The following is a 24,328-nucleotide window of genomic DNA, read 5'->3' on the forward strand; positions in this document are numbered from 1 at the left end:
AAATGTGCAGGATTACTGGCTGTATATGTCAACAAAAGAGCACAAAGAGCAATTTACTACTACTACTGCGACTACACATAAACAGACTGATCGATAAAGTGCTTTTTTAAGTATATTTTTTTCGTAATATAAAAAAATGGCAAATATATTTTTTTATATAAATATAATATAGATGAACTGAAGCAGTAACCTATTTATTGTCACGTTATGCATGAAGAACTTATAGGTTATCACCAGAAGGCAAGTGTAGCAGATTTTTTTGTTAATAAAATGCTTATCTTGATCAGAGACATGTCATTCACAAATAACGAACAGGCAACATGTTAAATAAGTGTCATGTTTGATTAAAGTATGAGAACTTAACTACATCTAAAATTTTCTGACTATTCTAATTACGGCCTAATAGCGTCGCAAAACGTTTTCAATTACAAGGGGCACTGTCTCCTAGTGATACCTCCTCCTTTACGGCAAACGGAACATGGCGGAGGGTGAGAAATCTCTTGACGGACTGGAGCTCAGCAAGGTTTGATTTTCAAATAGATAATATAGCTGACAGCGGTCACTGAGACTCCGAGACAAAACACTGAAGTATAACGTGTTAGTTCTTTTGTACAATATAGTTTGACCACGCAGTTAAAGAGTACCTACTCATCATAATAGCACTCGTAGTTAGCTCCTCCTGTGCTAGCGACCTAAATGGTTAAAACATCTCTTCAGAGGTTCCGGTATATCTATCTATATTTATATCTATATAGATATAGATAGATATATAGCTCTCCAGCAATGAGCATACGACGCTGGTTTAACAGCCAGGAATTGTTAGAGTAGACAACACATTGGACGAGAATATGGCTGTGTTGTCCGCAGCGTGCAGTGTGTTAATTTTCATCCTGTTGGTATATTGGTAGTCGCTTTTGTCCAAGACGCCTGGGCGCGAGTTCTCGTGTTTTTATATATTTCAACCACTGTTGTTCCATCCAACATTTTACCACGTTTAAACCACTGTCCACAATGTCGATCGCAATTCGAAAGTGAAATTGGCCTACTTGGGTATAAGTTGTGAGTCTACATTTCGTCTACAGTTACGCTATGACTCTGCCTTAATGAAGTACAGCCATAAAACAACGAGGTGACAGGAATTGTTTGTAGATGTACTGTGTTTGACTTTGCAAATGTCGCACTATAAAATATGAAAATGACAGTAGGCAACCACAGTGTAGAAATGCCAGCACGAATGCAGATGAAGGAAACACGTTTTTATTGTCTTCATTGCAACGAACCACACAAGTTGGCTGGAGAAATACAAGGTTGTTGGAAAACAGCGCATTGTTTAGAAATCCCAATTCACGCACAGCCGTGAGCACTGTGACAATGTTTACATTATTTGAAAGTGCTATGTGTTTCATGTTGGAACTCGCTCATCATTTGATTTCTGTTCCGAAACATTCCTGAATGGGCCCCCCACACACTAAAACATCCTCATCTTGCCCTTGTTAGTCACTGTTGTGACTGACTCCTGTGCACACTGTGTGCTATACTGTCAACTCGATTACCCTTCTGTGTGGGGTTTAAACTTTACATACAACACAATGTATTTCCCTGATACACAAACACACAGTTTTAACCTTTACACTTATTTTTGCATCGGGAGTGAAAATAACATTTTTCAAATTGAAAACGATCTTTTGATCTGGGTTGATATGTTGATTCAGTGATCAAAGATCAATGAATGCAAAGTGAAAACATCGATCCATATCATCATGTAAGATGTGTCTTTATTTTAAAGTTCCACGTAACTGGTTACAGTTATTTAAGTGTTGTTCTGTTTCCCCTGTTTGGCCAAAAGCAGAAAAGAAATGAACAGCAACTTCTTTTGTAACAGACTGTGTTAAATGGATCTTGACATTGACTCATATGGATCACTTAATAGAATCGAAATCATATTGTGGCAGACTTTGTGATATTGGTAAATATTGTGTCACATCCATCCATCCATTTTCTATACCGCTTATCCGTGAGGGTCGCGGGGGAGCTGGAGCCTATCCCAGCTGACTACGGGCGAGAGGCGGGGTTCACCCTGGACTGGTCACCAGTCAATCGCAGGGCCAACACACAAAGACAAACAACCACACACTCTCACACTCACACCTAGGGGCAATTTAGAGTAGCCAATTAACCTAATGTGCATGTTTTTGGTATTGTGGGAGGAAGCCGGAGTACCCGGAGAAAACCCACGCAGGCACAGGGAGAACATGCAAACTCCACATAGAAGGGCTATTGTGTCACAGTCCAAAAGATTTTTATAATATTGTATCGCGATAAAACTGGTGATTTACGCCCCTAATCTCTGATGCACTATTTTGTGCCCCTATGTGGAGACAGATGTGATTCATTGCCAAACAAATCAGACTCTTCTGTCTCGTCCTACAGGAATGGCTGGAGGCGGCAGACAGCAGGGCGGAGCTGCTTTGCTACCTCAAGGAGCAGGTTCCACAGATCTTCTGTCTGAAAACGGAGCCCAACCCTCAGGAGGAAGAGGAGCTCATGCAGCGACGACTCCTCCATCCTCTGGAGTGTTGCCTGTTTGGAGAGGATCCTCAGGAGGGTCTGGAGAAGCTCAAACAGGGCTGCACTTCCTCCCAGCTCTGTGGACGTGTCTTCAAAGAGGGAGAGACTGTCTACTCCTGCAGGTCTGAATAGACCTATGATCTTCTATAATAAATAAGTTAAAACAGCAATATGGATAGTAGTTATGATAAAATACTGGATATTTATTTGCTGTTATCAGTAACATTTTGGCTAACATTTAGCCCTGAAATCCAAGTTTCAAAAAGTATCAGTCCTAGTGTAATCTGGGATTAGTGGATGAAATGTACAGCCGCCGAGTTAAAAGACTGTTATATACATACATGAAGGATCTTTGACATTGTCATGTACTTTTGGAGGAAATAGTCTGACCTCAAAAGGTTTTAGTTCTATAGTGAATTAATTATATGACATGTCCGTAGTATTTCAGCTAAGTGTTAAAAATGAATAGTTAATGAGTAGCCTCTCAGTTTTCAGTGTGAGACGGTCAATGAGTAGATATTATTTCACCCACTTGTTTTGTTTTTACACATTCTTTTACAGATGTTAGGATCAAGATGCTGTCATTTTTTGCATTTAGTCAGAGGAATTAAAATCCAGTATAAATGAATTTAAATCTAATAACAGATGAGATTCTGTCAGTTTTTTCTATCAGAACAAAGACATCGCTATGAGGTCTAATGTTAGCAAATCATCCAATGTCTGAATAATGCCAGAGAAGAGATAAAGAGTTTTGTCTTCGGATAAAAAAAATGAATGGAGCCATGTTGGTTTTTTTAAAAAGCTGAACTGAAACATCACATGTGCACTTACATGTTCATCCTTTTTGCAGTAGTTTTTTTTTTATTTCCTTCAGTTAGATAGATAGATAGTTTGTACAGTAACTCCAGTCTTCACTCTCAGATGATACACTTTTGCTGACTTTTGCTCAGTCAGGTAACAAATCCTCTTCAACTTTTTGCAGGGATTGTGCAATAGATCCCACTTGTGTCCTGTGCATGAACTGCTTCCAGGATAGCGTGCACAAAAGCCATCGTTACAAGGTTGGTGTCAAGATAAATGCTTACATTTTTAATGAAACCCACATTAACATGTTAATCATCCGCAGTCAGCTTGTTCCTTCTGTGATATATGGGTGTATCAAAAAATGACTCTTCAAAGGATTTCTGCTCTGAGATTTGACATCTCTGTATGGACCCACAAATACTATAGCCTCAGTACATTAGCCTTTTATTCAGTAACGTCAGCTTGATTTCCCTCCTCTAGTCCCAACATAATTGTGAATGCACCAAGAGCAATGATAGATTTATTCATCATAGGACTTATTTTCGGCCTTTGGACCCTCAGCGTTTCATATAAATAATGTGTTCCCACACATTAAAGCAGTTGTGGTATAACTTAATTGCCGTTGTGTGCATCCCTTATTCACTCTTGGTGACTTGTAGCATGTCTGCTCTTTTACCCAGATGCACGCGTCAGCAGGCGGGGGCTTCTGTGATTGTGGAGACGTAGAAGCCTGGAAGATCGGTCCCTGTTGCTCCAAACACGACCCAGGGGCAGCCAGTGCCATGGTAACGGTGAGTTACATAATAGAGTGGAAAGCAGGATGTGGGAGGGGAGTACATGGCCCTTTCTGTGTCAGTGAACCCCAGAATGCTTATTTTCCCATCTTAGTCCCCGATGCTGCTCTCTTGGCTGTGGCTTCGGCTCCGGAAACAAGAAAGAAAAGCACTTTGTTGACCTGCATAGACTGAGAAAATTTATTAAATGGTTAAGAGGTTTGGAAGGTGATTCAGCATGTGAAAGTTGGAAAACAGTTGTAAGTGAGACTGATGGGGAGCAATCATGTTGAACTGTGCAGGGAACTATTCGATTCGCCTCTCCTACCAAACTGCAGCTGTGACACAGTCTGATGATTGACTGTTACGGCTCAGCTGTTTTTTGTCCGGCCTTTCTTTGTTGATCACTGTGTTTGGGCTTTTCGGTGATAAGATCATACTGGGCTTTGAGCTGATGTACAGCTTGACAGCTCTGGGACTGTTTCCATAAACAACAGGTGCTTCTATTAGCAAAGGCATCACTGGCAATAGTCTGAGAGGCGGCTTTTTGTTTTCTGTGTTAGACTTGAAATAGCACATGAAAACAGCATCTCCACATTGAACATGCTGTTTCAGATCCCTTTTTGGTTTAGGTTGCGGAAGTGTCTAGTGCTTATTCTCTCACAGTAGTGTGACGTAGAGACTGGTGTAAATACACAGACTCACTGTATGCTTTGTTTGGTTTGTGTGTCAAATGTCAGACATTTGTATGAAATACTTAGCTGCAATGTGGAATGTTTGTCCTCAGGGAATTTGATATTAACTTTAGCAGGTCAGCTGCATGTTTAGCTCTTATTAAGGGTTAGGGTAAGGTCACATTGTAGAGTCACTGCTGGAGACACAGGAAATAGGGTATTTGTAAAGGTTATTACAACAACTTTTTTTCCATGTCTGATTAGTTTTCAGTTTGCAAAGTTGAACATTTGAAGGTGGATTTCTTTTTGTCTCAATCTTGGAATGTTACAATAAGATTAGAAAAAAGCAACATATTTATTAAATTGCTCCAGGTTCAATGTTGATGTCACTAATAAATGGCAATTTATTGTCACAAAATGTGTGAAAAATGTCTCTTATACAATGAAGACAAGTATGTTACTCTTGGAGCAAGAGACCTGAGAGTGTTAGTCATGTGCTCAAAAATGTGAGTCCTGTGTTCCCTCATTTTTTGCAGGATGAGTGTTTGTTGGAGCCAGGCTTGTATGAGCGTGCTGAGAAGCTCTTCCGGGGACTGCTGCACTACGTCACAGATTTCCTGGTGTGGGAGGAGAACTCAGAGCTGTCTGCTGAACTCCAGCCTCGGTATGGCCCGTCTGGTCACACGCAAATACATGAATCCATTGCAAGGCACTCAACCTAGCTATGATTGTGTCCTTCTTCATCCGTGCAGGACAAAAGACAATGCCTACTATTGTGTACTGTACAATGATGAGCACCACTCGTACGACCATGTGATCTACACCCTGCAGCGCTCTGTTAACTGTAATGAGGCTGAAGCACAGACGCACACGGCACTTATTGACAAGGAGGTATTTTTTTGTTTTTATTTGGCCATGCCTTTATTGTCATATCATTTTTCTACACTTGCATTGGTCATATCTATTGCAGATTATGTAATTATTGTTAACTGTTGCACAGGGTCGGCGAGCAGTGAAGAGAGGAACCCTTCGTTCTTGCCAGCAAGCCAAGGAACTCATCAGGGTAGACACCTGCCACTGACTCTACACCAGTTTAGACACAATGATGTTTAGTCTTGAACCTGCAGTGATTGACAATTTTGCATCTCTAAGTGAGCTCTAACTCATTCACTTGCAGTCCAACTCCGAGCACATTTCCCTGCAGCCTCTGCGTGTGGAAATCCTTCACGCAGCAGTAATGGCTCATCAAACTTTTGCCCTGCGCCTCGGGTCCTGGTTCCAAAAGATCATCAGTTACTCAGGTGCTGCCATCACTGAACTTCACAGCTGTATTTAACGAGTGAGCATATTTACACCTAAGTGCTCAGTTGCTTGACCCATGCATGTTTGTTCTGTTACAGTGGGCTTCAGGCAGGCCTTCTGTCAGGTGGCGCTTGAGTGCAACACAGGCAGCGACCAGCCTTGCCTCATCAGCAGGCTCATGCTGCACGATGCCAAGATGTTCAAAGGCAAGTAGCTCAGTTAAATAGCTTTATTTTCACTCAGAACACTTCATTTTCACTCAGTATGATTCTATATGACACTAACTTGAAGATCCCCCCCGTTTCCTCAAGGAGCCCGCAAGATAGTACATGAACTTATCTTCTGTACCATGCTAATGGACACTGAGTTCAAGAGGCTTTTTGCAATTGAGTTCACAAAGGTAAGAAAAAGGGAAGCTTGTTTTTTTTTTTAAGCTTTTTTTTCTCCATATGCTTAAATTAATACATGTCCATTTTTGTCTTTTCAGCACTTTAAGCAGCTGCAAAAGGACTTTATAAATGATGACCATGAAAGGAGTATATCGATCACTGCTTTGTCTGTTCAGATATTCACTGTGCCCACACTGGTAAATTTTGTTTGTTATTAGGGCATCAGTGTAAATGTTATATCATAGTTGGGTAATATTTGGGCTTCTTTCTTCTCACATTCCCGGTCCACCTCTAGGCCAGACAGCTCATCGAGGAGGTCAATGTCATTAAAGTGATAGTTGATACAGTCATGGAATTGTTGCGTGAACATCTGGATGTCAACAATCGCTTCTTCTTCCTTGGCTACAACTCAGACAAATTCTCGCGCATCCAGGTCGTCTTCCACGACCTCAGGTCATTAAACAAGGACACGTTTTTTTATATATATATGTGTATATATCTATCTGTGTGTGTAATTAAATTTAATGTAACTTGTGTCGTGTCTCTCTCAGGTATATTCTGATCAGTAAACCCTCAGTATGGACTGAAGAGCTGCGAACGCAGTTCATGGAGGGATTCAGAGTCTTTCTTGGGCTTCTCAAATGCATGCAGGTAATAAACATGATTCATTCTTTGAAAGCCTGCAATAACAGGACGATTATGTCAAGTCACGACTTTCTTTCACTTTGTCAGGGCATGGAGGAAGTGAAGCGCCAGTTTGGCCAACACATTGCAGTCGAGCCAGAATGGGAAGCTGGCTTTTCTCTTCAGATCCAGCTCCGCCACATTCTTGCTATGTTTCAAGACTGGTGTTCCTCTGATGTGAGTTGTCCTGCGATTTGACCATCAAACAATAGAGTTATTCCACAAGTAACTGTCTGTTCATGTAGAAGTCGCAGAAGTAAAACAATGAATGAAGTGAATTGCAGTGGTCAGTTATTGTTTGTTTGTTCTCACCAGGATGATATCATGCTGCTTGCGTTTAAAGAGTGCCACAGAGTTTTGATGCAGTGCAATAACCAGCCTTTCCAGAGAGAAGCTACTGACTACTACATGTGCAAGTACATCCTCCATGTTCGTCCGTACAAAGTTTCTCAGCAGCCTGTCAGCATACATCTGCCCATCTCCAGGCTCCTGGCTGGTAAGAGAACTAATATTTGAGACTCTTAAAGCTATTGGTATTTTCATTCAGCGGTGAACTTACTATTTAATACACTGTGTTCCCCAGGACTGTATGTACTTCTGTGCAGAATGGGGGCCATTGAACGTCTGGATGATGCTGTAAGTGACATGAAAAAGGAAAAGCGATTATTTAAATTAGTAGTAAGCTACTGGTGCCAGTAAGTCAGCAGGCTGATATTCAGTGTGTGCTGCATTGTTTTATTTATTGAACGAACTGTCTCAGCTTCTGAGTTACGGTGTCTTTTGGTCTGTTGCAGCAGAGCTTGGACCTCACTCAGCTGGCAGAGTATCCTCTGCGCTGTTTGGTGCTGGCTGCACAGGTCTCATCTGAAATGTGGAGGAGAAATGGGCTCTCACTGGTCAGCCAGGTATACTACACCCATTGAATGTTCAAGACATTTTTTTTACTCTGTATGTTCTCCCATTTATTTATTTATTTTTAATTTGTGTTGTTTCACATGATCAGGTCTACTACTATCAGGATGTAAAATGCAGGGACGAGATGTATGATAAGGACATTCTCATGCTTCAGGTTGGTGATCGTCAGACACAGGATTTTTCTCATGCTCTTATTCGTTACCTCTCATCTGCTTATTTGCATGCAAAAAAAGGTGATATATGACCTTCCTCACCAATTCTTTGCAGATAGCTGCTTCCAAAATGGACCCCAACCACTTCCTCATGCTGGTCTTGTTGAGATTTGAGCTCTTTGATTACTTTAATGGCAGTTGTTCAAGCAAAGACCAGGTAAGTCATACCACAGTAATGAATCACTCAGAAATGTTTTCATGCAACCAAGGGCCGCACTCAGTGAAAATAAACTCACTTTGCAGGATGAACTGATACAGTGGAATCGACTGACTGAAGAGATGCTGTACCTCCTCATCGTCATCATTGGTACAGTTTACTAAACACACTTTGGAAGTTAACTGGTTAAGTATAAACCATGCAATGGTTTCTGACCGGTATTGTGCTTTCAGGTGAGCGCTATGTCCCTGGTATCAGTCAGGTAACCAAAGAGGATGTGACAATGAGAGAGGTTATCCATCTGCTGTGCATTGAGCCCATGGCTCATAGTAGCCTGGTGAAGGGTCTGCCAGAGAACGTAAGTTACATACACTTCCTAAATTATTGAGTTAATTTATTAGTTTTTATGAGGGAATGATCATTTGCAAACAAGCTCAAAATGTTTTCTTTGTAGGAGTGCCATGAAACAGGCCTGGAGACTGTAATTACCAAAGTTGCCACCTTCAAGTATGTAAAGTCTGTGAAAGAACTGAGTTTTCTATTTCTTCTATTTCTCAGTAGGTTTAATCTGTCTATTCTGCTTCTGTTCTTAGAAAACCCGGAGTCTCAGGACATGGATTGTATGAAGTAAAAAAGGAGCGTCTGGCAGAATTCAACCCTTTCTTCTACCATTACTCAAGATCTCAGCACAGCAAGGCAATGCAGTGTCTCAACAGTCTCAAGTTAAATTAGCACACCTTCTCTTAATTATTCATAATTTCATTTCATATATTCCACTTATTGTAGGCTGAAGAGTCTCAGAAGAAGAGGAGGACTCAGGAGGGCAATGATAAAGGTGACTGATGTCTTTGCTTTGCATATGATGTGATAGTCTTTGGCTCCACTAACTCATGCTCCATTTGTGTTTGTTCCCAGCTCTGCGTCCTCCGGTGCCCCCTGCCTTCTGCCCACCTTTCTCCAGCATTGTGCGTCTCCTCTGCTGTGACATCATCATCCACATCCTGAGATGTGTCCTGCAGAGAGCTGCAGAGGACCGGACCACTCATTGGACAGAAGCTATGATCCAGAGGGTAACAATCACATCTGTTCCTTCCTTTACGGAGTCGACCTTGGTCGGCTTTTGTGATTTGTTATTCAGATCGCTTGCAATAACGAAAGTGATGCGTTTACCACACAGGCCCTGCACTTGATAGGCCAGGCACTGCTTGAAGAGAAGACACAGCTTGAGGATAACACTGTAGAGGAAGTGACCTTTGATTTCAGCCTCAAGGCCCGCAGTGAGTGAAAGCTAATTGTTTTATTCTTTACTTAACGTTCATCATAGTTCTTAAAGCTATAAACTTTTGTGAGATTTGCACCATAATTGTATCTTCTGTTCTTCCAGAAATCGGCTCAGAACATGGCAAGTCATTGTTCCTCCTGTTGTCCAAGGTTAAGGCTGTTCCTTCCCTTGAAGCTCAGAAAGACATGGTTAAATGGGTTCTACAGGTAGGCTGTTCAATAAGACACTTTTAGTGTGCATTTTTATCATTTACATCACATAGCAGTTTCTATGATTTTTGTGTGATGATGGAATCATTTACCAGTTACCTTCATCTGTTTATTTTAATGTTTTTCTGCTAGATGTTTGAGATTGTAAAGTGCCTTAGAGAGAAATCCAGTCCAACGTCCTCCATGACCATGGAGGCAACCAAACCTGAAGAGGTAAAAGACTCATGAATTTAAAAATGTGAATATACCAATGAAATTGACCTCCCTTTATAATTTCTTACAAGTGTACCTGTAGGTAAAGTTCTATAATGGACTGCCTTTTTACAGAGTGAACTCTGGACTGTGTTTACTAGAAGATTTGCTGCTTGAATGAGTGCAGCTGAAATAACAGATTGAAAAGAGTTTTATTGTCATCGTTTCCAACAATAAAATTGTTTAGTGTTGGGGGCAGAGTTATCAAGAAATGCAAAAATGACATTATAAAAGTACCGGAATACAAAATGTACAATTATAATAGCTGAAAGGCACCAGATCATTTGACTCAGTGGGATGAGGAGTTCAGGGTGTAAAGTGAAATGCGATCCTCTGAAATTAGAATAAATACTTACTTGGGGTCTGGCTTATTATTCCAGAGTGCTCAGGACAAAGAGAAAGCTGAACGCAAAAGGAAGGCAGAGGCAGCCAAACTCCACCGGCAGAAGATTATGGCCCAGATGTCAGCAATGCAGAAAAATTTCATTGAGTCAAACAAGATGCTGTATGACAACATGCCAGAGAGTGGAACACAGGGAGAGACTGTTTCTGCTGCTGAAAGGTGAGGAGAAACCAAAAAAACCCCCCAAAACAAAAAAAAACACCCCATAGGCATGTTAATTTGGCTTGAGATTTCAAGTTAAACCAATTTAATTTGACTTAATGTATTCTTTCCTCAAGCTGTGCCATGGAGCAGATGAAGCTGTGTGTAGCTATCGGGCCCCACAGAGGGTCCACTCCAGCCGAGAGGGAGGTGCTCACTTGCATTCTTTGCCAGGAAGAACAGGAAGTTGCAGCCCAGGCTCAAGCCATGGTACTGACTGCTTGTGTCCAGAGGTCCACTGTGTTGACACAGTGCAGAGGAAAGATACCGACGAGCAGCGCAGATGGTTAGTCTCCAGTTACTAATCATTTGATTGTTAATGACTGTAATTTCATATGGAAGATCTAACATGTTGATTGTGTTTATCCCTTAAAGGGACAGGGACAACATATCCCCTCTTCATGGCCCCTGAACTGGCAGTTGGGACCCACACTGGCAGCTGTGGACATGTCATGCATGCCACATGTTGGCAGAAGTGAGTTATTACAAAAACAAATTTGTTGATTTGTTAGTCTGTCAGAGCTCATTGTTTGTTTGCCATTATTGCATTTATGCTCTGTATTTTTCAGATATTTTGAGGCTGTTCAGAATACAACCAGGAACCGACTCCAGGCCGAGCTGATCATCGACCTGGAAAATGGAGAGTACTTGTGTCCCCTGTGCAAGTCCCTGTGCAATACTGTTGTCCCCCTCATCCCGTTGGAGTCCCTGACATTTAACTAGTAAGCCCAGTCAACCTCTTTCAGGCCTTATTGGTCATGTAAAATGTATACAGATTCATATGAGTATTTTTTTCTTATGAGCAGTGAAAATGCAGAGATAATTGGGCAACATTTGACGCTGCCTCGTTGGATCCAGATTCTCACTGCCAGGATTAAAGGACTCAAGTCAGTCGCTGAGGATAACGGTAAGAAGACGACAAGCAATAATGGCATCTGTTTGGATGTGTGAACAACAACGGTAAAAGAAAAAGGTATCGCATTATGTGGCATCACTGATATGTGTGCCTTCCAGCATCACATGGGGCTTGACAGTGCACATATGTCACTCACATTTATTCATTTTAGAACTTCAACTTCACTGTTTTACTGGAACATTCTACACTGCTTGTGTTGACTGATCCATCATAGCACAAGATGTTCAAGTATAGTTGTAGAACACTCGCTAATCTGACAGACTCCTACTTGGTTGCTTCAACCTTAAAGTTGTACTTGAGTTTATTTGACGGAGGGCTTTTGCTGTAAAGCAGTAAAAAATGTTTTAATTTGCATCTTCTACTTCAGTAGTTACTTTACAAGAATCTAAAACCATGTGCTTTTTGCTTGCTTGTTTGTATTGTGTGACACTGGTTTTGGCTTGACATGTGATAGTTGATGATCTTCTCTCTCGTGCAGATTGCAACACAGAGGGCAGCAGTGTTGATGGGGACGTGGGGCTGTGTGGAGAGGGCCAACCAGACTTTAGATCCATTTTGAGTTATGGAGTACAAGAACCGTGAGTGAAACTGTCAGCTCCTTCAGTACTTCAAAAGAGTTCGTGTTTCCTGGAGCACAACAGTCTGAACACTCTGTTTGGTTTTAAGGAGGAAGTTCTCAGACAGCATAGTGGAGATGCTTGTTGTTTGCGCCACCACAGTCCACAGGGTGGGGCTGCAGACGGCACCCAATGAGCTGTGCCCACATGTCCCACTAATGGCTTGGAACACGTGTGCCTTCACTATTCAGGCCATAGGTAAGACTTGGCTTATTGTGTCACCCTGTCCCTTATTATATTTCAACAATTCTCAAAATATGTTTGTCTGTGCTCACAGAAAACATATTGCAGGAAGAGGAAAAGCCACTCTTCGGGTCCTTACAAAACAGACAGGTTTGATGTCACATTGATGAGCGAGCAGCAGTCACATATTCTATGTAATGTATAATGGTTTGGGCTTTATCATCAGTTTTTAAAAAGTGTTTCTCTCTTTTAGCTTGCAGGTCTGAAGGCAATTGTTCAGTTTTCAGCAACTCAGAGACTTAAGAGCTCCCAGGCTGTCATTCAGAGGCATTTCACCGACCTGTTGGGAGGTATGTGCTCATTTAAGAGTACATCAGAATGACCGATTTGTTGGATTTTATTGTACATCTTTCCTTTAGTGCTATATATCATAAATAAATGCTGCTTTCATGTCCGTTTGCCCAGTGGTCATAACTACAACCTCTTTCCCCAGTCCTGCTGCCGATAGTGAGCAGAAAGAACACCCCTTCTCTTCTGGAGGTGGACTTCTTCCATCTCCTGGTAGGTGTCCCATAAAGCGGACAGCTCTAGACTCTTGTCCTCATCTCCCAACAACTTCTGTTGAATTACGTTCAGCAAAAATATAATAATTACACTATGTTTTATTTTTTTTAATATATTTTCATCTCTCTCAACCTACTTTTTCTGTGCATTTATTTACATTAGAATTGGCATTTTTATTAAAAATACATGTGCTCTTGTTTTGTCAGGTGGGGTTGGTGTTATCTGTACCTTCATTGTATCAGGAGGAGGCTGTAGATTTACAGCCGTCTGCTGTCAGCTCTGCCTACAACCACCTGCACATCCTGCATCTGGTCACCATGGCTCACATGGTGCAGATCCTCCTGTCTTCTACAGGTACAAACAGACCACAGCTACGTTATGGTCTGACAGGACTACTCCTATCTATCTAAGAGTGCTGTACACAAACCAGAATGACAGTGATTAAATAATAGTGTGAATTTCGTCTAGATTTCCCTGCAGTAGCAAGTGGAGACGAACCAGAGGAGGCGAGAGCAGCAGCAGAGCTGTGGCATACAGTGTCCCAGCACACTGGAAGGTATGAGTGTTTCTCATCCTGTTATTGTCAGTCAGCAGCTATTAAAGGATGAGAGGAGCGTGTCAGGAAGTAGATTTCCTGGCTTTATAATCATTTATCTAGAAGAGTAATTCATTTCAGGTTGCTTTTGAGATTTTATTTATTATTCTATAAAATGCACCTTTTGTCAAGAACAACAAAAAATGAAACATTTATAAAATGTTACCGTTTCAAAGTGCAGTCCTTCTGGAGTTGAAGACACACATCTTTTTTTTTTTACCTACAGAAATGAACACAGTGTGCACACATTTTCACTGAGTGTGGGGCAAAGTTTGCTGTAGCAGGCAGATGATATATATTTTTTTTATCCTACTTCATAATCAGATTTGACAAGAATCCACCTTGTTTGTTTGATAGAACCAGATGCAATAGCGGTAAATATTGCTCCTTGGCCCCTGTTGTCAAGGCACTCTTCGTGCTGCATGCTCAGTTGTATATGACGATATCCACTGCCTTCAGGTTTGTTTGACAGCACTTGTGTGATTTGCTTGTCAGGCTGATTCCAAATGTGTCCGGCAGCTCTGTGGCAGAAAGAGTGAAAAGAGGAATCGAACCTTTCCTGCGCTGTGCTGCTCTGTTTTTCAATTGCCTTACAGGAGTACATCCTCCAGAGGAGCTCTGGTCTGCTGCTGGTAGGTCATATTGAGGTATTGTATCATAATGACATACTGCATGGGATGATTAATTAATTGAAATGGACATTTTACATCTTTGCAGTTACCTCTCAAGGACAGATGGAGGCACTGTGCAGCTACTTGGCATTACCCTCCAGTCTGTTCCAGCTCTTCCAGGAGCACAGGGACCCTGTCACTCCACTGCTGCAGAGGTGGGTGCTAAACATGAAGGAGTTGTGACTGTATGGTGAACAGTGATCTTTTACTATTCACTGCGGAGTTTTATGACAATGATTTTTCTTCCTTAGTTGGTGTGGGAGCCCAGCTGTAACCAAAGCCCTGCATGGCAAAATACAAACAGTCAGGTAGACTTTGTTTTTTTTTGTTTTCATTCAGCCCCTCTTTTACATATTTTAGAATAAAACAATGAAATATATCCAAATAATTGATCAATTTTTCCAGATACCCCAGGAGAAGGAATCGTTTGATTGATCTTCCAGAGGATTACAGTGCTCTGCTCAATCAAGCAAGCCATTTTCAGTAAGTGCAATTGGATTGCCTTTCAGTGGAAAATCCACCAGAGATGTTCACCTCACTCATCTACTCTGTCTACTCTCTTGTCCTCAGGTGTCCTAAGTCCACAGATGATGAAAGGAAGCATCCAACCCTTTGTCTGTTTTGCGGAACCATGCTGTGCTCTCAGAGCACCTGCTGTCTCATCCAGCTGGATGGGGAAGATGTGGGAGCTTGCACTGCACATGCTGCTACCTGTGGTGCTGGAGTGGGGATGTTCCTCAGGTATGTCAGTGCTAGGCCTCATGGGGACCAAAATGATTATGTTCCACATCTAAAACTATTCTTTTTTTTTTGTCATTGGAATGTACTTTATAAATGAAGTTTGATTTCTTGTCGACAGGATAAGAGAGTGCGAAATTGTATTGATGGCCAGTCGGACTCGAGGAAGCACATACCCTGCTCCTTACCTGGACGATTACGGGGAGACTGATCCTCACCTTTTGTAAGAGTCATAGCTTCTTTTCCTGCAATTGAATTGTTATTACTTCCACTTAGAATTGCAAGATTGCCTCCTACAGGCAAAAAAATAATAGCTGCTGCAGACACCTCCACAACATACAGACAGTGAGTGTTAACAGCTGCAGTTTCATACAGAACTGCAGGTCTCAAACTCATTGCAGACCTGCATTTGGACAACATGTGCAGGGCCAGGTACTTTTCATCATGTGCCCCTGTTTCAAATTGGTTGATCAAACTGACTTGATTTATAGACTGGGGTCAAGATTATATCATTTGTTTTATTAAGTCAGATTTTGCTGCAGAAGAACACTGCACAAGTCATGCTGTCTCAAGTAGTCGTAGAAAAAAAATCACCCGACTTGATGTTCCATCTTCATTTGACGACTCGGTGGCAGGGATGTCTTTCTGATGACAGTGGCTGCAACCACTCAGCACACCAAGCAGCACATAGCCCTGGTCATGAAGTACATTCTTTTGACAAACCCTTGAATAAATCACACCTGCACTCTTTTAATTTCTAGACGGGGCAATCCATTGCATCTTTGCCCGGAGCGGTACAGGAAGCTGAACCAGCTGTGGCAGCAGCATTGCATCCTGGAAGAAATCGCCCGCAGCCTAGAGGTGGTCAACGTTATGTTTGCCTTTGAGTGGCAGTTGTTGTGATTATTGCTCCAGCTGTGGTGGCCGGGAAGTAAAGAGCACAGTAAAACGTACAGTCTTCTCCAGTGCTCCTGAGGCACACACACACACACACACACACACACACACACACACACAAAATCCTTGTACAATCAAAGGAGACTTGAGCAGCCAGTTCTACCCACTGAATCCCCCACTGGAGTCAAGAGAAGTGAGACAGTCAAAAGAGGAAAAGGAGGAAGATGAAAAATAGTGGAAGGTGATGGATCACGAGTAAACCCAAGTCGCCTTGTTTTAATTTGATTCTCTGCTGTGCGAATGAGTTTCTTCTAGAGCAATGCTATTTGCAAAGAGGCTCATTCAAATAAAGACAAAAATCAGACACACAGTAACATGTTTTTGTTTATCAGTTTATGTATTTGATTTCTTCACCTTGGTGATGCTGTGAATTTTTTTTGCATTCTCTATTTGTGTTAGAAGTTCAGATTTGTCTTAAGTTATAATTACTGAATTCCACTGTTTTGGAGGGTACACTTATTTAGAATGTAAAGGCATGATCAGAGATCTTACACATTTTTGTGTAGGCGGTCGAAATGATGGCCACATCATACGGTCACCTTTACTAATATTCTGTATATAGACACATGTATGCATACATATAATATACATTATTTTCGAAGTTGCTTTAAAACAGAGTTGGTATTCTAAGAGAAGTACCCAATAATCTGCTTCCGTAATCTCCTGGTATAAATGCATTTAATAATAAGCAGATATTTTGACACCAGGCTGAGGTTTTCTGAATATTTCAGCGATGCAAATTTTCCCTGATCTTAATAATCATCGAATAAATTATGTGAAAACATCTCTACCACACTACACGGTATTATGAGATGGCCGGGGAAAAAAAAAAAAATCCCACAAAGCCAAATGTATCCTGATCATCACATACCCACTTTTATGTATGTAATGAATTAAAACTTATTAAAGCGACCATTGCTTTTTCCATGTCACATTTCGCCATATGGTACTGATTAACCTCATACAAATTGAAGTTAATAACAAAAAAATTCTACTTCAGAAAAAAAAAAATTGTGCTTTTATTGAAAAATATTTAAGGTAGTTTATGATATCTTTTCAGTTATTCCATTATTGCTCAGCCTTTTCAGGAAAAAAGAAAAAGTGTGACCTTAACATTTTCTCCTTTTTGTGTTGTTTGACAGTACTTCATGACTTCCTGGCTGTGGAAATAAAGACACTAGCCTCTGTACAGATGAACTGTCCCTGTGCCTTGAATCAGTCTCACTACAGTAGTGTCACAATTTCTAAAATCTGATGTGCTTTGGGATTAGATTCATATCATGTTAATGGAACAAATTCTCCTCTCGTGTTGCTCACTCTTGCAATAAGTTAATTATGCATTTTCCTACTCAAGATTGTTTGGTCAGTTAAGCCCTAAAATAGGCAACATTCTGCTGTTTCCCATGTCTCACAGCCGTAGTGAAAATCTATTTAACCTACATGCTTTTTTTCTTTTTTCCCCCTCAAATGCATATGCTATAATTGGACTTCTCAACTGCCATGTGCTCTATAATTTCCAAAAAGAAAAGGCAGAGCAGAGAAAGCAGAGATTTCCTTCTACCAACAGACCCTGCAACCAGCCAGTATTTTCCAGGCTTTGTCATTAAAACAAAGTAAGACGACGCGCTTCTTTGAAGTCCTTACAAAACAGTAACGAGCAATAAAATCCAGTCAGCACCAGCTCAGAAGGTTTATTGTCAAGCTTTTGGTAGCCCAGCCCAGCGAAAATGACTGAGGTGTTTTGACAAGACCATGAAGGCATTGCTGAGGCACATGAGATCCATTGTAGTGACAGCTCAAACATTAAAGAGCATGTATTATATAATGTGTTATCAAACAGAATTCAGCCTGGGTATGTGCTTTTAACTAACATGAATGCAAGAATACACTGAATTCACCCTATTGTTTACTCCCCTTAGTACAAGTTTGCTTGCTAAATGTGACTAAAATGCACAGAAAGGATCCAAAAATGTTATTATCGATACCCATAACTGTCTGTCAGAATCTAAAATTCATCATCGTACTATTCCAAGTTTGATACTGCAATCACCCTGCACTGCTATGTGAGATTTAATTTACATATCATACAAACGGTTGCTGTTGTAGTTCTTATCTTTGGAATGCATTTTATATCATAGGCAAGAGTGTGGGCTTCAATGTCTGACCCCTGTCGCTACTTTGTCTTCATCAAACCACCTGCTGCAAAACCACATGACACACAGGCAACAAGATTTCATTTGTAAACCACTGGTTACAGTACAGATGTGTACAGATACACAGAAAAATATGTACATTTGTGGTGATTAATGATTTATGGAATGTATATGTAGATCTTGATTCATATGAATTAAAGCTAATAAATGTCAGGTGAAAATGGATGAAAGCTCTTACTTGAGGCTTTCGGGGATGCTGTTCACTGATTCCTGAGAGGGGTCAGCTGGCTTCAGGTGTTGGCTTTGGGGGCACATTGTCTGGCCCGTAGTGTGCTTTAGAGGTGGAGGGAACGTTAATGTTGGGGTCTCCGTTGTTGGTTGTGTCTATCTGGTTGCTCTTGCCAAGGTTCTTGATGATGTTCAGGTTGATGCGGGCTGTTTCCATAAAGCTGTTTTCCAGCAGCCAACCGTCAGACTCAGAGTTGGGGTCACCCTGTCTCAGCACGTTTTCCAGGGAGGTCTGGAGGAACCGAACCCCTGTCAGCACCGAGAGCTAAAACCAGATGCACAGAGGCATATTAGCGACAGCATCGCACAAGATCTGAATACAAATCATGATACAAGAGCGCAAACATGCAGGGTTTTTTGTGCTTCCTCCATGCTGTAATTTTGTGTTTAATTTAAGATCTGACTATCAGAAACTGCGAGTCACCTGAGTAGAGGATAATAGAAGAGTCCACTTCAAGTCCTGCATGGATGAATCAGAGATAATACGCCGGTACAGATTTACTGAAGGATTAGCGCTGCAAGTGTGTGAAGTGAATGTGCAATGATAGTGTAAATGCAAAGGCTGAGGTGATACAGATCCTGTCCTCCACTAGTGTCCGTAGGTCTTGGAAAGAAAAAAGCCTAAAGCAAACTATTTTTGTTCCCGTTGAATCCATTTAATCTATCAGACAAGAGAATTTCTTATACTTGTTTTTAACATCAATCACTAAGAGTTGTGAAGTAGAAGATGCTACAGCAAATGGTAATGGTAATTTTTCAGATTTCTAGAACCACAAAAACTTTCTTCACATATGCAGTAGTACTCCCTAAGAACTGAAACAAACGTGAAATTCCTGTTTAACCTAACTATGAAAAACCTTCAGTTGTTACCATCTTGTATCTTCTCACCTCAAACAGCCACGTGATGAGGACTGTTAGGCCAATGGACTGCATGATGTGGGTGTAGTACTCCAGCAGCGCTTGGCGGCACCCTTTCATCCACAGGTTCAGCGCCTCTGTCTGGTGTTCATAGTTGAAGTGAGCGGAGTTGTTGGTGATCTGCTGCTGGATGCAGGGCCGGGGCGAGTAGGTGTTGCAGCAGCTGAAGGGAACTCCGTCCATCAGGTATTTCCCCTCCACGTTACTTCTTAGTCGGCTAGAAAGCAGGAAAAAAGTTTTTTGTTTTTTACTTTTCGTATGGAAAAGATATGAACTCATCTTGGTGTGTCAGTGTTTGGGCCACACTAAAATAATATTACAGGGGAGTAGATTTGGTTTTTCTTTTTACTGACAGAAGGTTAGTCTGACTTTTATGACTCAGCCCAAATATATACATGTATGTGTATTTAAAGAATTTAATAGTCACAACTGACGGCTTCACAGTCACAATCCTGTCACTGTTTGACTGCATACTTTTTCCCATTATTCGACTACCTAATAGAAGCAATATGTCAGTTATGAGAAACACAGAATACAAACACAATAATACATAATGGATGAGTTTTATATACCAATACCCATTCATTTTAGAAAATGCTAAGTGTGTTATTATAATTCAAGTTTCCTCTAGTTGTTTTTTATTCTAAAACAGAGTATCTGAAATAGTCATAAGTTTATATTTGCTATAAAATTGGAAATTTCTACTTCTACTTTTATCAAGAAAATCATCATTCAATCGATATATTAATTCGATTATTATTTGTGAAATCCTTCTTCTAGTTATCAAGGGTGAAATGAGTTGTACTAATACATGTTTGTTGATTTAACTTTTATACAGTCATCCGAATTGTGGATATATTCTTTAGCGAATCAGTGTCCCCAGCCTGTAGTTTGAACTTACTCCACCACCTCCTTCTGGGACATGTCCAGGTAACGGCTGCTGATCCACTGGATTTGAAACCAGTCTTTGTAGCCATTGTTTCCACAGCACTGGAAGTCTATCTGCAGCATGTCCACAGTGCGCTTCAGGAAGCATCGTCCTGGTGTGTCCGTGTCCTTATAGAACTTCATGGCCTCTGTCAGCCCCAGGTTCAGGGATTCCTCTAGCTCCCCCCGCATGCTGTAACACATCAGAGCACCCACCAGCACGCAGAAGGTGAAGAAGAAGGTGCATATAATGTAGGGCAACATGATCAGCTTCCAACGCAAGAACTTGGTGCTGTCCACACAGTCGTAGCAGATCTTCCCACCCAGGAAGTTTATGGCACAGGCAATGAGACCCACAGCAATGAGCATGTTGGGCACGTACTGGATGTTCCTGTCAGACATCAGATCCTCTCGCTTGTGGATCTCCACTTTGAGGAAGAGCCCCAGGCTGAACAGGATGGCCCCTGTCACCACTGAGATCCAGTTCAAGATCCACAGCACCTGGGCCAGTTTGTCCCTCTTGGTCTTGGTGAACTTCACTCTCAAGACCGCCATTGCTTATACCTCCTCACTTAAGTTTTTTTAAAAGCCCAGGGGGGATTAAGGGTGGGATGCAGGTAGAGCAGGGGAGAGGAACACGTTATCCTCCAGGGGGTGTGGGGGACCAAAGGGAAGGGGATTGGTTGTGCAGTTCTCTGAAGGTCTTCTCATAAGCAGCTTAGCCTGGTAGTCATGATCAATATTTTGTGGACGCTGCATTATGGTTATAATGTAAATGCAGGCAGGTTTGTGAGGTTATGGTGGTTAGCGCATGAAAAATAGTCTCACATGGCAGCAGAGGTTCTCTGAATGGAAAACACTGTTAAGACAAAATGCAATGATATGTGGTCATTTGTATGCAAAAGTGAAACAAACATCTACAGATGAGACAACATGAGGAAAGTTCAGCAAGCTGTGATGTAGTTTAAAAAGCATAGTCTTCTTTTTAAATCCATTCAAGCTGGCATTTCTGTCAGGACAACGTTCCTGGAAATAAAATGTCATAAGACAGTCAAATTAAATCCTACTGAAGTCCACTGTACCTACCTTATCCAGCATTCACCTTAAAGATCTGGGATCATTCTCTTCTGTTTTTAAGTTTGTTGTTGTGCTGACATCTTGAGTTAGTCCTGAGAGAGGCTAGCGTTTGTAGTGACACAGATAGTATGAAGGTGGCCACGGCAGCGTCAGAGTGAGGCTAGTAGCCGAGTCCTGACCTACCTCCTAATCCCCTTTAATCATTAATCATCCCTGGGCCCTACGAGGGATTTGGACCTACCTTCTGCCACCTACGCAAATCTGTAGACTGTCCCAGCACTGTGAAAGTAATGGATAATGGCCATGGTGTGTTTGTTTGTGCCAGAAGTAAAATTAGTAAAAAACTTAGTTTATCATTGCAAGTTAACTAACTTGCAATGATAAAAATGAGTGCATGTAGACAGAAAGAATGTAAAACCTTACACCTAAGATAATGCTTCAACATGTGCTGCTTTTTATGAAGACAACACACATATGATGATGAAGTAAATAAGTCATTAAGGGTGAACTAAGAATAAATATCTCCTGACACAATTATGGGAAAAAAAATCTTCCACTGCACTGTTGTTTACTGCTGGAAATCTGCCAATAATTTTCTTGATTAATTGATAAATTTTTTTTTGCCAGAAAAAAGATGTCAAGAGACGCAAACGCAGTTTTCCTGGACAGACGTTCATGTTCACCTGGTATCACGCTGGTATTACCTATTCTGTTTCCAACCATCACTTCAACTCTCTCAAACACACACACACTAATATATACTCACAGTCATGCAGAAAATCAGCCAATGAAATGTTAACTGAGAGTAAGATTAGTGGATTAACATGTACCAAAGTAGCTTGTGTAAGAGGAGAGTGTTACCATAGCCTCCGGGCCAGTCAGCAAATCCCCGAGTCAGGCAGAGCACACAGCTCTCACCGCCACACACACCAAGTTTAACGGAGCTACCGGACAACCAAACCATGTCTCCAAGTAAGTACTGAGAATTCATCAAATCTTTACAATTTACTCTGTGGAATCTCTGACACGTAGCACATTCATCCTTTAATCAACAAAAGCATTTTTTTTCAGCAGTGGTTCCTTGATCCCACCATGTGAACTCCCTTGTCTCTGTGAGGATCCCGAGTGCTGAGGGCAATCATGATGGATACAGAGAACCAGTGGTCCGAGGCGTTAGCCAGCAACAATGTAAGAGCTATCATCTGCTGGCTACGGAAGCTTACAGCTGAAGGTACTTTAGGTGCATTTGATTACTGTTAAAGCAGTAGTAGAGGTAAATGCAAAAAATGATTCATTAACATTTCATCTCCACCAATAACCTGCTGCAGGTGAAGCAGATGTAGAGCAAACCCTACTGACGTTCAGCTGCTGGGTACAGAAGACATCAGAGTTGGCTAAAAAGGAGTTATTAACATTGTGTAAGAGCATGTTTCTTTATGGATCACATTTTAAACATTTGAATCTCAAAGTACACTCTGAGGATCTCAGCATGTCTTCACTCAGGTTTCAGCCACTGCCAGGGACTGTGGATGTTTCTGGACCGGAGCTCTTTTACCAGAGTGCACGTGCTGCTGCAGAGACTGAGGAACCTGCTCACTCTGGCCCACTGGGCAAGAAAGCAGCTCAGTTCAGCCCACCTCTGGCACGGTACACACTTTAGAACCCACATGCATACAGCTGGAACAGCATGATGGTTTAGCTGATATTTTTGACAGCAATTGCAGACTTGACCTTATCACGTATCTACTCAAATTTACTAGAATAAAATAAAATTTTTGTTGTTTTTAATTAGGTGTGGGGGTCCCGTGCATGGTGTGCAGGGATACAGTCGGCTCCTCAGACCTGAGACATGGCTGCTGGAACCGAGAGCACAGGGCTCTAAAGAAACACATCTGGCTGGGGCGGCTGATTCAGTGGTGGGGCATCATGGGGCTTCTGCCCAAGTACCCTGGTACAGATATGATCACACACATTACATTATGTTGAAGTGTTGAACTGTTATGACATTTCTAAAGTGTTTTGTGTGTTCTCTTTTGCTATCAGAGGCTCATGAGGTGAAGCGTATCTCTCAGATGTGGAAGGAAATGGGTGACAGCCATCACAAAGCCTTTCTTGACACACTTGGGTAACTTGGGTGATTCAACTTGTAGAAATTCCTTGCTGTTGTTACTTATTTTTCTCCAACTGAAGCTTCTTCTCTTCTCTCCTCTCTCGCTTTTGTGTTTGACCAGATTGGAGGAGGGAGAAACTGGAAGATTCTGCTCATTGATACAGGGGATGGTGATTCAGCTGGACAGACAACATGGGTGCATTTGGACCTCTGAAGACTGCACAGACCAGTGCTACCCTCCTCCTAATCTGCAGGCCCTGCTGAAGCTCCTGTTGGTGCCTCATATTGACAATATGTCAGTCCAAGCTCTTGTATCCATCCACATATATCAACAAAGCCTTCTGTGGTGCATGCCGTACATCCCATTTTCTTCTCTGTGCGCTGTTCTATTTGAGATAAATACTGCTGTAATCCACATATATACTTTTCACAGTATATTTTGGACTTATTGTTATGTAGTTCTTAACCTTCAACTATATAGCTCATGTACTTTGTTCTGGACATGGCCAACTTCCTGAAGTGCAAAGATGACCTCCTCCAGTCTTTCTGCCTTGCCTTCACTATTCCCCCCTGTTTTTCCCAACAAATTAGGGCCTTCTGGATGCTCGATCACGGACACATCAAGGTATATAACCAAAAAAGTAAAAGAAAATTTCCTGCATTATTCAACCGACTAATTCTGATTTTGTTTAAGTCTTATGGAAGCTGACTGTGATGCGAGTGTGATTCAAGGGCCAGTTTGCCATCCTGTTGATTACATTGGTGTTCCTGTTTCAGCAGCCATAATGA

The 24,328-nt window shown here is 41.5% G+C and overlaps 3 protein-coding genes across 6 annotated transcripts; 2 read left to right on the top strand and 1 right to left on the bottom strand.

Annotated features, from left to right (window-relative positions):
• Positions 1 to 437: 437 nt before the first annotated feature.
• On the top strand, positions 438 to 17,259 carry ubr1 (ubiquitin protein ligase E3 component n-recognin 1). Of its 4 annotated transcripts, none has more exons than XM_046412973.1 (47): positions 438 to 523; positions 2,431 to 2,690; positions 3,551 to 3,629; positions 4,053 to 4,163; positions 5,356 to 5,483; positions 5,572 to 5,710; positions 5,820 to 5,882; positions 5,997 to 6,120; positions 6,220 to 6,327; positions 6,433 to 6,521; positions 6,609 to 6,707; positions 6,806 to 6,963; positions 7,062 to 7,161; positions 7,243 to 7,371; positions 7,510 to 7,690; positions 7,778 to 7,830; positions 7,989 to 8,099; positions 8,198 to 8,263; positions 8,377 to 8,478; positions 8,565 to 8,628; positions 8,712 to 8,836; positions 8,933 to 8,985; positions 9,072 to 9,174; positions 9,265 to 9,313; positions 9,394 to 9,548; positions 9,656 to 9,755; positions 9,863 to 9,966; positions 10,102 to 10,182; positions 10,602 to 10,783; positions 10,903 to 11,111; positions 11,201 to 11,300; positions 11,395 to 11,547; positions 11,629 to 11,732; positions 12,220 to 12,319; positions 12,408 to 12,556; positions 12,636 to 12,691; positions 12,795 to 12,891; positions 13,035 to 13,102; positions 13,312 to 13,459; positions 13,574 to 13,661; positions 14,196 to 14,332; positions 14,418 to 14,526; positions 14,623 to 14,679; positions 14,777 to 14,854; positions 14,942 to 15,112; positions 15,231 to 15,332; positions 15,871 to 17,259. In XM_046412973.1, the coding sequence occupies exons 1-47, from the start codon at positions 479 to 481 to the stop codon at positions 16,010 to 16,012; spliced, it is 5,229 nt and encodes a 1,742-aa protein (XP_046268929.1). In that variant the 5' UTR covers positions 438 to 478; the 3' UTR covers positions 16,013 to 17,259. The 4 variants fall into 4 exon arrangements, with proteins under 4 accessions (XP_046268929.1, XP_046268930.1, XP_046268931.1 ...); XM_046412974.1 differs by having other exon boundaries at positions 11,632 to 11,732; XM_046412975.1 differs by having other exon boundaries at positions 7,992 to 8,099.
• Positions 17,260 to 18,454: 1,195 nt separating this feature from the next.
• Positions 18,455 to 20,907, bottom strand: prph2la (peripherin 2-like a). The gene is made up of 3 exons (XM_046412978.1): positions 20,327 to 20,907; positions 19,396 to 19,642; positions 18,455 to 18,772 (listed from the first exon to the last, which is right to left on the bottom strand). The coding sequence occupies exons 1-3, from the start codon at positions 20,905 to 20,907 to the stop codon at positions 18,500 to 18,502; spliced, it is 1,101 nt and encodes a 366-aa protein (XP_046268934.1). The 3' UTR covers positions 18,455 to 18,499.
• A 1,547-nt stretch (positions 20,908 to 22,454) lies between these two features.
• On the top strand, positions 22,455 to 24,325 carry LOC124072216 (protein ELYS-like). Its single transcript, XM_046413441.1, has 8 exons — positions 22,455 to 22,660; positions 22,758 to 22,847; positions 22,933 to 23,076; positions 23,222 to 23,380; positions 23,473 to 23,554; positions 23,661 to 23,850; positions 24,021 to 24,164; positions 24,317 to 24,325. Exons 1-8 carry the CDS (start codon positions 22,570 to 22,572, stop codon positions 24,323 to 24,325), a joined length of 909 nt encoding a protein of 302 aa, XP_046269397.1. The 5' UTR covers positions 22,455 to 22,569.
• Positions 24,326 to 24,328: the final 3 nt, after the last annotated feature.

The sequence above is a fragment of the Scatophagus argus genome, chromosome 15 (genome assembly GCF_020382885.2).
Source record: "Scatophagus argus isolate fScaArg1 chromosome 15, fScaArg1.pri, whole genome shotgun sequence".
NCBI classification, from domain to species: Eukaryota; Metazoa; Chordata; class Actinopteri; family Scatophagidae; genus Scatophagus; species Scatophagus argus.

Coding starts and splice junctions, on each gene's coding strand:
- ubr1 (XM_046412973.1), top strand. CDS start 479: ATGGCGGAGGGTGAGAAATCTCTTGACGGACTGGAGCTCAGCAAG. Junction 6,328..6,432: donor CGATGCCAAGATGTTCAAAG/GCAAGTAGCTCA, acceptor CGTTTCCTCAAG/GAGCCCGCAAGATAGTACAT. Junction 7,162..7,242: donor GGCTTCTCAAATGCATGCAG/GTAATAAACATG, acceptor TCACTTTGTCAG/GGCATGGAGGAAGTGAAGCG.
- prph2la (XM_046412978.1), bottom strand. CDS start 20,907: ATGGCGGTCTTGAGAGTGAAGTTCACCAAGACCAAGAGGGACAAACTG. Junction 19,643..20,326: donor TCCCAGAAGGAGGTGGTGGA/GTAAGTTCAAAC, acceptor CCTGCTTTCTAG/CCGACTAAGAAGTAACGTGG. Junction 18,773..19,395: donor TCATCACGTGGCTGTTTGAG/GTGAGAAGATAC, acceptor ATCTGGTTTTAG/CTCTCGGTGCTGACAGGGGT.
- LOC124072216 (XM_046413441.1), top strand. CDS start 22,570: ATGATGGATACAGAGAACCAGTGGTCCGAGGCGTTAGCCAGCAACAAT. Junction 22,848..22,932: donor AAAGGAGTTATTAACATTGT/GTAAGAGCATGT, acceptor GTCTTCACTCAG/GTTTCAGCCACTGCCAGGGA. Junction 23,851..24,020: donor ATATGTCAGTCCAAGCTCTT/GTATCCATCCAC, acceptor TCAACTATATAG/CTCATGTACTTTGTTCTGGA.